This window comes from Centroberyx gerrardi, chromosome 22 (genome assembly GCF_048128805.1).
Source record: "Centroberyx gerrardi isolate f3 chromosome 22, fCenGer3.hap1.cur.20231027, whole genome shotgun sequence".
Classification (NCBI taxonomy): Eukaryota; Metazoa; Chordata; class Actinopteri; order Beryciformes; family Berycidae; genus Centroberyx; species Centroberyx gerrardi.
In genome coordinates this window covers 20,894,051-20,907,132 of record NC_136018.1, presented here as the reverse complement: position 1 = coordinate 20,907,132, position 13,082 = coordinate 20,894,051, and the positions used below count along the sequence as shown (strand labels likewise).

At 42.0% G+C, this 13,082-nt stretch overlaps 1 protein-coding gene across 3 annotated transcripts in view; it reads left to right on the top strand.

Moving 5' to 3' along the window:
- Window positions 1-13,082, top strand: part of abca4a (ATP-binding cassette, sub-family A (ABC1), member 4a) — a 47,725-nt gene that overhangs the window by 8,787 nt on the left and 25,856 nt on the right. For all 3 annotated transcript variants that reach the window (XM_071924079.2, XM_078291277.1, XM_071924078.2), the window contains exons 7-11: window positions 4,280-4,369; window positions 5,594-5,828; window positions 6,047-6,186; window positions 9,632-9,748; window positions 10,860-11,057. In XM_071924079.2, coding sequence (XP_071780180.1) covers window positions 4,280-4,369; window positions 5,594-5,828; window positions 6,047-6,186; window positions 9,632-9,748; window positions 10,860-11,057 — 780 coding nt within the window. The remainder of the gene's footprint in view (window positions 1-4,279; window positions 4,370-5,593; window positions 5,829-6,046; window positions 6,187-9,631; window positions 9,749-10,859; window positions 11,058-13,082) is intronic.

Sequence of the window (13,082 nt, the reverse complement as noted above, 5' to 3'; positions counted from 1 at the left end):
GGCAAAATCCTATGCAAATAATGATTTTGTTATTTGCATAGGATTTGTTGACGGTAAGCAATGCATTAAAAAACACCAGCCTTATCCTTTAAACCAAAATTGAGGCCAAAATGGAGCCCTGAATCCCTGAACAGCATATTGAACTGTGGCACAATCCAGAAGATTAGAGTTTTAGTTCTACAAACATTTTTCAAAATCAGAGCTACTCTGGAGGCAGAAATAATCTTATTGGTTGAGTTAAACCTCAGAGAACCACAGTTCTCACTTGAATGTAATGTCATGTAATATATATCTATATACAGTATATATATGTAGCCTGCATTGCATTCATTCATTCATGATCCATTCATGATCTTGGAAGGTCAGCAGCTAGCTAGTTTACCTAATTTGGTTTGAACTTGGAAGGTCAGCTAGGCTAACTAGCTTACTTAGCTAATTTAGTATGGCTAAACTGCATTTTTTTCAGTTAGTAACAGAGCGCTAGGTTTCATAGCTTCCTCCTCTCTCACCTCTTGCCTTTTTCACTGGGCTTCAGTCTAAAACTAACCTTACCTACTTAGCCAGAGAAACAGGATTCTTTGGCTCCACCAGTTGAGGTGTAACTCAACCCATGAGATTATATCTGCCCCCAGAGCAGCTGTATAGGCTAACTGAAACTCCATCTACTATAATCCAGATTACATACTGACCACAGGAAGCTTACTATAGCTCCTAGAGCTGTTAGAGCCCACTCTACATTTACATATTGCTCACGTCCATGACAGAGCGCCATTTTAAGATATCCATTTTTCTCTGTCAATGTAAAGCTTATAGAGCCATCAATATGATTCAAATATGCATAAATTGGCAGATTTATCCGGTTAGTTTGTGAATAGAAAAGGCCAGTGCAGGGCTGTGGCTGGATGAGTCCCATTTGGGATGGTGCCATGTTGTTTATTTACTTATTTTCAAAGATCTGCATGGGTCAAAGCTATAGTAAAGGCTGTGCCAACTACTGGCTGAATGGCTACTATTGAGCGTGAGCTGGCGTAAAGCAACATGGGATTTTATGGCTTTCAAAAATAGTTAGCAAGCAATCTAATTAAAGTGAACCGGTTCCAATTCTGGTTACACTGTGCGCCCTGTTAATGTATTCATCCAACTGCCAAGTTAAATAAGAAGACATTTGTTCCAAATGATGTAGGCTAACCAACCTTTATATTACTGGATCTTATCAGCCTTGTTTATTATACATTGAATGTACTAAATATTAGGGAGACTTACTCTTTTCATGAAGTACACTGGTGGAAGCCATTATCCCTTATTGATTTCCCTTATTAAATCTAGGCTACTGTATATCAATCACAAAAGAGGAGATGTAGATAAAGAGAAGCAGAGGAGTTAGAGAAGGATCTTGAAGCTTTGAAGATGTCCCTCATATTTTGTACATTCACTGTATGAGCTCGTGGTTGCATGGTTGCTCACGTCTGACTCCATATCAGAAGGCTGTGTTCAATTCACATCTGGGTCAAAACTTTACAAGCTCACACAGACACACAGTATGTTCAAGGTCAGGAGTCATGATGGATAAACAGCTGTTTGGCCTAAAGATACAACTTACATTCATAAGGGCTCTGATTCACAGTGAGAGGAGACAGACAGGATGCTGTGAACTGAATGGAAAAAAATATTACATCTATTTTTTTTTTAGGAATATAAACTTATTCCACTGCATACTGCCACTCTGGATAAATGCCAAAAAATTTACAAATATAATGTATATTTTAGATATAATGAAAGAAGATGTTCAGGTAAATTTTTGCCGTTTTGGAAATTAATTCTTTATCTGTAATTCGATACTTATGAAAAACAGGTTATAATGTTTGACAGAGAAAAAAGATATTTTTTGGGTTAGATGATATGATATTTTAGACACAAATATTGTATTTCTCATCTTCAAATAAAGATTATAATAATGGCTGCAGACGATTATAAAAATCCAGTTCAAGCTCTGATTTATTGTTTCAGTAATTTCATAATGTTTGGAAACAAACTAATCCAAAAGTGCCTGAAAGTAATCAGTAATTACATTACTGAGTTGGAGTAATCCATTGCAAGATCTTATTGAATTCTGAGCAGGGACTCATTTATCTGTAAAGGCCTAAATTTTGAGTGTATATGCTTCACGACCCTGCCAGCATGCTTTAAATTGGGAGCAATGAGGTAGGGAGCTTGTCGTCAGCATTAGCTGAGCAGGCAGACTTGGCCTCTTTCAGTAATGAGCTTAGTGGAGAGACACTCCTCTCTTTAGTAATCACTGGCTCTGACAGTGAAACAGGGGCTACAACGTCCTTATGATTGCCTTCTGCCTTCTTCTTCCTCTGGGCATCAAGAAATGGGACTGGGCCAAGTGGTTCCAGTTGTAGGACCTATGCTGACACTGCGTAACGTGCCGTAGCAGCAAAAAGCTAAATTGTTTTTTACAGTACAACCACAGTCTTCTACTGGAGCTATTCAGTATCACGTCTTGCTGGTTAAATTGGTTAAATTACCTGTTAAGTGATGATAACATAGACACCAAAATCATGTGTCCCTGATCTTTGGTTCCAGTGCTCCATGCTAACATTTTAGCATACACTATGTTGAATGATGGTAAGCTGTTAGCATGATCAAAAGTAAGAAGAATGACCTTTTAGTAAAAAAAAAAACTGTTACTGTTAAATATCATTAACTCAGTGTGACTGACTAGGTTTATTTTTGGAACTATTTTAGCTGAGCGACATATCCATCCACAGTGCAGTGATCATAAGAAGTAGTCCCTCATTGTTAAAAACAGTGTTACTTTTGCATCATATTGTGCAAATTCTACCAATCTCCTACACAAAACTGCCAGACTTAGCCACATTTATTTTAAGATTACTTACATAATTTAGCTTTACATCTGCTTAAAAATTCTCATTTTCTCACAAACACTCAACATAGTGTATGCGTAAGTGTTAGCATGGAGCCTACTATCACTCAACTGTATGCTAAAGTGTTAGCATGGAGCACCAGAGCTAACAAACTACTGGGGACAAATGGATGATTTTGGTGTCTATGTTGTCATCATTTATCAGGTAAGTTATGGGCCAATTTCTCAGAAACATGGCGCATGTCATTACTGGCACTGTTGAGGGGGTGGAGCGCTTTACTCATTCACCTTCCCTAGACAGACTTCCCATAAACAACCAGTGTGGTTGTTTATTACGGGAAGCCCTGAACCTGAATTGATATGTGACATTTTGATCAGATTGTATATAATAGATAACTGCTATTTGAGAGGCTTTTCCACCTTGACAAGAATACAATTCTTGGGGAAACACTGAGTACTTTGAATTTAGATAATTTTTTTTACATGAAAATGGCAAATTCATATTTGAGGACATTGCATATTGGCACAAAATATTGACTATCATCAGCTTCAATCCAAAAATATCAGTATCAGCCTTCAAAAACTGGTTGAACTGTAACACATGCACACGCACTCACACACATTGCACCTCTCAGATCAGAGATAGGGAGGAATGTTGGAGAGGAAGGATGTCTCCCCTGGCTGTTCAGTGTCTTGGCCTCGTGCCGCTTCCTGGACCTTTAGCCTATTGTGTTGTGAGCTGGCTGGAAGATCTCTGGTCGGGCAAAAACAGCAGATCCTTAGGAGAAACTGTCACTCGAGCTGCTGTACGTTCAGGATGTGGGCCGTGCGACTGCCGAGCAGTGCTCAGCAGATTTAAGGCCCTGCTGCGGGGGGGAAACTCATAAGAAATGAATGATGAGGACTTAAATATCCGCGAAAATATGTTTGCGTCACGGTGGATTTCATGGCATTTTCTATACATGCTAAGGTGCTATGTGTAGCATTTTAGCATGAATAAATCATTAACACATTCATTTTCAGACATTTGTATCATTACCATAAAACAAATGAGACCATCTACACTGCATTTTCTGAAAATTAATTGCTTTATGTCACAAAGGGATGTTGCTTTAGGGCACAAAACTAACTCTAACTACATAGTTTCAACTTAACGTTAGCTTAACTAGTCAGAATGCATATTGGCTGTTATCAAGGCTGTTATGTTGCTAGGCTTATCCTTCTTCTGGCTCTTCAAAACAAGTAGAAACATCCTCTTTATGACAGAATACAATGGGGTTTATGGGAAATGTGGTCTTACTTTTGAGAAATTGAAACTGCTGCTGTCTAACAGAAATGTCTAAAAAAAAAAAATCATATTAAAAATAATGTGTTTGTGTTTCTTCCCAGCTTCCCCGCGTACTGGACAATTACTCTGACGGCATTGACATTCCCTTCTGGGTACGGACCGTCACCGCCGCCTCGGAAAAACTGCAAGAGGTACGGCACGGCCCCGTCCCGCTCCCATCTACCTCCATTCAAAAGTTCACCGCCTCGTATTTTTAGCTCTCAGGAAACAGTGGCTTCCTCTCGCCTAGAGTTTTTACGCAAACACAGACAGCGGGGGGATATCATTTAGTGCGTACGAGGAAGGCTAAATCCAGCCCAGGCCCCTGTAGATTCCAAAAACAGATACATCATGGGGCAATCCCCATGGAGACGAGCCTGAAGCTGCAGGGGCAGGTGAAACCTCTGCACTCACAGGTTAATGAGACCCCAGTGGTGATTAAATGGTGTGTGTGTGTGTGTGTGTGCATATACACTGAATGTACAAAATATTAGGGACGTCTTCCTGATATGGAGTTGCAGTTCCTTTTGCACAATCCTCAGTTGTCTCAAGCTTCAAAATCCTTCTCTAACTCGTCTGCTTCTCCTGGCTTCACCGGTGTCCCTTTTGTACATTCAGTGGATGTGAATATGCCTGCGTGTGTGTGAATATACTGCATGTTTGTTGTGGATGTTTCCAACGGACATTCTGTGGAAGTGACATCCTGACATCCTGTTCCAACAGACTGTTGTCTCTGGCGAGACAGAAGACGTGAAGCCACTCAGTTATTTTCCATTAATTATCTTTCTCTAGAAGTGCCATTTGGGAAAATAGGGAAACTCTGTGGCACAACAAGGATAAAACAAAACCAAGGCAACTCTCTCTTCTGAAACTATGAAAAAGGCTTTATTTATTTGGTGATTGCATATGGCAAAGTTACAAAATATTGTGTTTTTTAACCTTCCAATTCACTACCTATGCTACCTCCATGTATAAATAAGTTGATTTGATAAGGTGATTTGTATATATTGCATACTGTATGTCTCGTTATTTTTTTTCTTATTTTATACTACATATGTTTCATTTTTTGTTATATTTTCATATCGTACATATGTTCTCATTCATTTTTCATTACATTTTTCCATGTCTGGTATCTGCTATTTTGCACACCCTCATAACGTTGTAACTCATATTTTGTCATACTTTCATTCATATATTTCTACTGTTCTTGTCATGAGAGAATTGTTGATTATGTTTAATACGCCCCATTTTCTCTACTCTTATACTCTATTTTCCTTGCTTTATCCTATGATTATTTTGCTGCTTCAATGACAAGATTTCCCCACAGGGATTATTCACTTCGTCTTGTCTTCATCGTATCTCATCCCCCTCCACAGTTGTCCCAGAGGACTAGTTCCAGGGAGCTTCTCCAGGTCCTGACTCCTCTGTTCCGGGACAGTCTGTCCTTCAGGCAGCTGGTGGCGGCCGCCTCCAGCCTGGTTTGTGGCTACAGTGAGGGGGCTTTCTCCCGGGTCACCTCCTTCAACTGGTATGAGGACAACAACTACAAGGCCTTCCTGGGCATCAATGGTGCCAGGGCCCAGGGTCACGACACTTTGGACAACACCACCAGTGAGTAGACAGATGAGTGAAGGTACTGACCACAAGAGCATGCTGTGTGTAGTTTGCTGACGTCACCTTAGAGGATTTCTGGGTATTGAAGGTAACATTTTTCAAACAGTTGGAGCCTGCAATATGCAAAGTCGCCTAGTGCAGCTTTAAATCAGGCATTGTAACCATACTGATCACATTCTATAGGAAAATAACACACAACCATGCCCCTTCCCCAGCTCCATTCTGCAGTGACCTGATGAGGGAATTGGAGTCCAACCCTGCTACCAGGATTGTGTGGAGGTCCATCAAGCCCATGCTGATGGGACAGATCCTCTACGCCCCAGACTCGCCCGCTGTCAGGCAGATCATACGCAATGTAAGCAACATCTGCCATTTGGTGGATACAATGATGAAAGATTCTACTGTACACTGAAAGATTTCAAGTAATAATCTGTGACACATATCAAAAAATGTCTGGTTCGCTACTCTCACTATAACACAATAGTGATTCATGAAAGTTGTTCTAAACTCTGGGCGTCTGGTAGGTCTTTCTCAGGAAAAAAAGTGATGCGTTTTACGTTTGCGGTTTGTTTGGAATAAACAGAAGAAGAACTGGGTAGTTAGCATGAGCAGTGATAGCCACCATGGCTGAACAGACAAAGAAAAGAGAAACTCAAACTGCATCAACAGAAAATCCAAGGAAAAAGACGTCACAGTACTGGACACACTGTTTGATTGACAGGTGATCTCTGGGAAGTGCAGTGCAGAAACACCACAGCAATGAGTGCTGAGCACCAAAGATGGAGACAAATGAAAAAAAAGTGCACTGATTGCACAGATTACCACTTTAAGACCCATTCCATTATTCCATTATTTTCATATCTTTGATTTTTCTTAAGAGCAACAGCAAAGTGGAGTGAACGATGCATTTTCCCCCCAGGCTCGACCAGGTTTCCCCATCTCATCTCCAACCTATTGTATCTCGATGTAGAGACATGTTGGTTAAAACCCTCCAGGGGGGCCAACAGTCACGGATGGCTTGGCTGCAATGGAAGAACACAAGTGGATTGGCTGTAGCGACTACCACATAGTCCACTGGCGCCGTGGCTTTTTCAGTGTTATGTAAGCACCAGAGCCTATCCTTAAAGACATGCGTGATCACACACACACACAGACAAATACGCACAAACACACACACGGGTTTCCTCTTCCCCGACCCTTAATGCCCTCTTTGTTTTGCACTTCCCTCAGATTGGGATCTTAATTGCGTCGAAAAAGGGAACGACTAAGGGGTTAATCCATTACTTTACAGAAAGCAAAAACATGGCCTCCGCACGCTCTCGAGGCCCTTTGTTTCTGCGCCCTCAGCTGTGTCATGCATCGCTTCATAAGGACCGGCGAGCGCAGCATCATGCCGTTAAACATACGTTTGCCGCGCTACATGTGACTGCCGTTGCGTAACGCTGAGCTGAGCGGGTCTTATCTGCATCCCGCCATCGCAGCTCTTTCGTTCTGTTGCTCTCAACAAAGCCCTGGAGGGATGTAGATGAAGTCGGCTAATAGTCCAAGCCAAATATGCAAGAAAGAAGTGAAATCACTGTGATTTGCATAAAAGTACCAAGCTTGGTATACATGTACAGTACAGTTTGATGCCTTGAACTTTTTCAGAATTGGAACTATTTTAAGACACTGTGGCTTCTTATATTTCTTCTACCTTCTTCTCTTTATTCCAAACAAACAACGCAAAGCTTTCATGAACTGGCTATAGGTTGAATCACTATTGTATGGTATCAATAGGCAATAGAGAACAGCAAAACGGACATTTATTTATATGAAAAAGTTACAGATTACTACTTTAATATTGCAGTTCCCTTGTATTTCTTTATACAATATCATGGAATTCGCCATTATGATGATCTGAATAGTTTATTGTATTCCTATATAATAATAGGTGTAGACAGACGACCTTGTAAGCCTCAGGGCAACCACAAGGGATTCACTGAGTTTAAGACGGTATTACCTGTCTTACTGTATATTGTGAAATGCTGTGGCTGCAGTGGTATGGGATGTGCTGTGTAAGCCATAAGAAATGACTGCAGGGGGCAGGATGTTTTTTTTTTGTTTTTTTTGGTTTGTTTGTTATTCTTTTTTTGTCCCTCTTCTTCCCTTTTTTTTAACTTCACTCTATTTATTTTGCTCTATATACAATGTCAAAAGATGAAACATTGGAATTCCATTGTTGATCTGCACTTGAATGTGTGTGTACTAGCTAAGCTGCTAAAAAAACACCCAAAATGTTCAGGGTATTGAACTGTACATGTATGGCAATTTCGGTGCTTTTATATGAGCTTTTATATGAACGATGCAATCGTAGCGCATCGTATCGTATCACATTGTATCGCATCACATTGTATTGCATCATATCGCATCGTAACGCATCGTATCGCATCACATTGTACCGTATTGTATCATATTGCATCGCATCGCGACGCATCGCATCATATCGCAGCGTAGCGTATCGTATCATAACTTATTGTATCGTATCTTATCTTATTGTATCGGATCGTATTGTATTGTATCTGATTGTATCCCAACGTATCCTATCGTATCCTATCTTATTCTATCGTATCCTATCTTATTCTATCGTATCCTATCGTATCCTATCGTATCCTATCGTATCCTATCTTATTCTATCGTATCCTATCGTATCCTATCGTATCCTATCTTATTCTATCGTATCCTATCTTATTTTATCGTATCCTATCTTATTCTATCGTATCCTATCGTATCCTATCGTATTGCTTCATGTACATTCTGCCTAGACTACCAATGTGATGGATAGGGATGAGGGATGAGGGGAAGCACACAGGTTGGCGCTCCCCAGGGAAACTACCTGCCCCCCCTCCCTCCTCACTCCCTTGGCTTGCTGTTTCACTCTCTGCCTGGGGGAAATGAGGAAGCACTCACTTGTGGGAACCTGACTGGGATTCACTGGGCAGGCTGAATGCGTTCGGCCAGTTGTCACCAACGGCCTCCATTGTCCCCCCGGCGCCATTGTCCCCATTGTCACCCAAAATCAGACACACACAAGAGGAAGGCGTTTAATTGGGTGTACTTTTCAGCGCTTTCATCCGCCACTGCACATGACTGTGAATGCAGCAATAGTCAGCCTTTGGTATTCGCCACACAAAGCACTGTACCCACACATCCAGGGTTTTAACGATAAGGGCGCAGTAAATATTGGGCGATTTGTCATGGAGTGCATTTGGTGCACGCTTCGTTGTTGGTTATCTGAGCAGGCCCGCGGGAATTCTTTGTGTGAGAATGTGTGTGTTGTCTTTGCAAAGCCTGTTTTCACAGGGACTTTAATGTGGGAATGGTATGTAGCAGGAGATTAGGAGCACTGTGACACTGTTTGTGTGTGTGTGTGTGTGTGTGTGTGTGTGTGTGTGAAAGTTTGTGACTGTGTATTTGTGTGTGCGTGCGTGTGCACGAGCATGTGTGTGTTTGTGCATGTGTGTATGCGTGCATGTCTGCACATTTTGGCGCTATGTGAATCTGTTGCTCTGTGAATGTGTGCAAAGTGTGTGTTTGCATACTGTATGTGCATGTGTGCTTCTGCATGTGTGCGTGTGTGTGTGTGTGTGTGCACCTAGATATGGGCATGTGTGAGAATAGATATGTGTGCGTGTGTGACAATAATTTCCTGTCCTGCCGATCCTTACCTCCCACGCCCCCCCACCTCCCATCCCCCCGCACACACACACACACACACACACACACACACATTCCACCTTGCCCCCCCCCAATCCATCCTCTAGGCCAACACTACATTCGAGGAGCTGGAGAGGCTGAGGAACATGGGGAGGGCCTGGGAGGAGGTGGCTCCTCAGCTCTGGGCTTTCTTCCAAGATGGAGTCCAAATCAACATGCTCCGGGTACGACAACACTATCAGTGACTGAATGAATGAATGAATGAATGAATTAAAGGAATACGCATAGAACATAGATAGTAGGCTCATTTGATGATGTACTTTGTGTAATACACAAACTCAGTGTATTCCTTTAACATACAACCAAATAAATGAAAGAATGAACGAACAATGTTATTGGTCCTTTTAGGAAATCAGCCTTATACAATCATCAAGAGGGCACTGTGCAAAATGTGCATTCAGCTTGGTGGGCAATTGCCAACATTCAACAACATGTTAACACCATGTCAGTGACAGACTGTCATGGTGGGATAAACTGCACTGCTCCTCTTACATTACTACTCAATATACATTTCATTTGTTTTTTTTGCAAATGCTTTTTCTGAACACCAAAATATTGAAAGGTTGACAACTTTTTTAAAAGTTTATTATTACATAAGCAATTTTATCCTACTTATCTGTTTGAGCCTTTTGGAAAATAGATTCCCAGGGATCATGTCTTCCAAAAAAAAAAAAAAAAAAATGATGATCTACCTTTTTTTTTTTACCATTCGGCTAACATCCAATGTTCAATGTGTGTCCCTTTCCATGAGATGACTGATGTTAGTCTATTTGATCCCAATCATTTCCTCACTAATTTTTTTTTTTTTTGCTGAGGTCGAGGTGCGAGTTCACATGCTGTCCAGTGTTTTCCTGCTTGAATATAACACCTTATCTTGCCAAAACAGGCCATATCTCTCCATTTTCTATCTATTCCTCTCTCTCTAACATGCGTATCTTTCCCTCTGTTTTCTCTCTTTCTGTCTGTATAAACCGCATCTCACTATTCTTCCTCCTTTACTTCCCTCCTACTGTCCTCCCCTCCTCATCGCCTTTCATTTGCATCCCTGCAAGTTGATAGTTTTAGGGCTGTGCTACTGTTTCTCCTCTATTTCTCTCTGTTTTTCTCTCCTTCTTCTCTCTTTTGCTTTTTCTTACACTGTCTATTACTTATGCAATGTGTTTTTTGTCCTGCTGCTGTCTTGGCAACATCTCCCTCGGAAAAAGACTGTTCTCGCTCTCAATGGAACAAACCCAGGTTAAATAAAGGTTATTCCCCTGCTCCGTTTTATTTCAGGACACCATCTGCAACCCGACAGTGATGGATTTCATTGACAGGAGTCTGGAGGAGGCGCCGTTCTCTTCCAAACATATCCTCAACTTCCTGTACAACGGCCCTCCGGAGGACCGGCCTGCCGGTATGGCTGACTTCGACTGGCGGAACATCTTCAACCTCACTGACCGGGCCATCCGAATGCTCAACCAATACGGGGATGTAAGTGGGCATTACACAAGGCATTGTTATAGGTCTTGAGTATGGACCGGTCTCCATCCATCCATTGTTTCCCTGTCCCACACATACATTATCTCAGACACCAATGATCAGACTTAAACAAAACTTGGGGGAATGATGTATGTCACCACTGTGTTCTAGCATTTTCAAAATTCCCCTGACTATCCTAGGTGGCTGCTACAATTAAAGGTTGAAATAAGTCGGCATATTTGTTACTGATTGGCCCAATCGCGCACTGTGACACTCGTAGGGGACGACATGTTTACCATTACCTTGTATTTTAGCTTTCGTTTCACTTATTTATTATCTTAAATTGTGAGGCTAGGATGCTTTTTTACTTTTTCTCCCATTGGACTCTGGGAATGAGAATGTGGACTGTTTCACTCCACCTGAAATGTCAAGGTCTCCCCTGGACAGGCCTATTCACGAAATAATCCAATTGAGCGCAGGCCCTGTCGCTTGTTAATTTCAATACATTCAAGCCGCTTGCCAAACCCCTGTGCGCTCAATACCACCTCTTGACGTGATGGGAGCATTTAAGATAAGCCATCTCTGGCCTCTCTAATTTGTCCCCTGTCCAAAGACATAGAAATCCACCCAGGTGGGCAAGAGCCAGCACAACAAACTAGTTGTCAAGTCTCTTTTGTTTACCGCTGATGGAGTGGAGGGTAGAAAAAAAAAACAACAACACCCCAGACCTTCTCTCCTCTCACTCTCCCCCTCCGCATTAGCAGGCCAAAGCATCTGAAACGCAGTTAAAATCAGCCCTTACCCCGCGGAGGCTAATCGGGATGAGAGGCCTATCGCACTGGGGGGTGACACGGGGGGCACCTGGGGGCACAGCCGGGTGGATGGCTGGCGCTCTTTGTTTTTGTCTAACTTGAAGCTTACAGCACTTGAGTGTGACAGGGAGAGTGGGAACGATTGAGGCCGATTAGATACAGCTGTCACTCCAGCCACCCTCCTTTATAAAGCAGCAACAATGACTGTGGGCTTGATGGTTGGCTGCACGTTGGTGGCATGCATGCATATCACACCACACAGTGGGACGGCGGTGTTGTTAGGTGAACGCTTGGGCAAATTAAGGGACAGTGTATGAGATGTGGATCACTTGTTGTGCATGCTCAGTATATGCTGTGTCTGCGTTTGTCTAATGTCTCAGTGCATATACAGTATGCATCTACATTTTGGATGCATGTCTGAGTACGCAAGGCAAGTTGTGTGCGTGCGTGGGGGTTAAATAGTTGTTTTGGAGTGTTTCTCTCCTCTTGGGTCCAGGCCCTCCCTGCTTGCATTAGCCAACAGTGAATGGCTATATCAGACACGCTTTGTAGGGAATAGGAGGCCACTGCTGAGGTGTCACAGCAAATGAGAGAGTGTGGCTACTGAACTCTGCCACTGGCTTTGTGGAGGAATCCTGAGCCAACATTGGCCTTATCTGACCTCATGTTAAAATAAACTGACCTGTCGCTCAGCTAATGCTAATTTGTGAATTCTAATAATTGCACAGCTTTGTTGAATACTCAATTCTAATTGACCAATGAAGGTATTCTGAAGTCTGTTTTTTCTGAATAACAGGCCACTGTTTCTCAGCTAATCATATCACTCCGCAGTCAAATTTATATTATTACTTTGAATTCATTTGGAAAGCACAAAACTTTTGATTGCTGCTTAGAGGCTGAACAATCTTACTGGATTTCTTTATGTTGGTTACAGTTCTGCTACAGTGTAGCCATGGATGCTAGCTACAGATGTTTCTATGGTTACAGTTCTGCTACAGTGTAGTCATGAATGCTAGCTACAGATGTTTCTATGGTTACAGTTCTGTTACTGTGTAGCCATGGATGCTAGCTACAGATGTTTCTATGGTTACAGTTCTGCTACAGTGTAGTCATGAATGCTAGCTACAGATGTTTCTATGGTTACAGTTCTGCTACAGTGTAGCCCATGGATGCTAGCTACAGATGTTTCTATGGTTACACTTGGATGCTAGCTACATATGTTTCT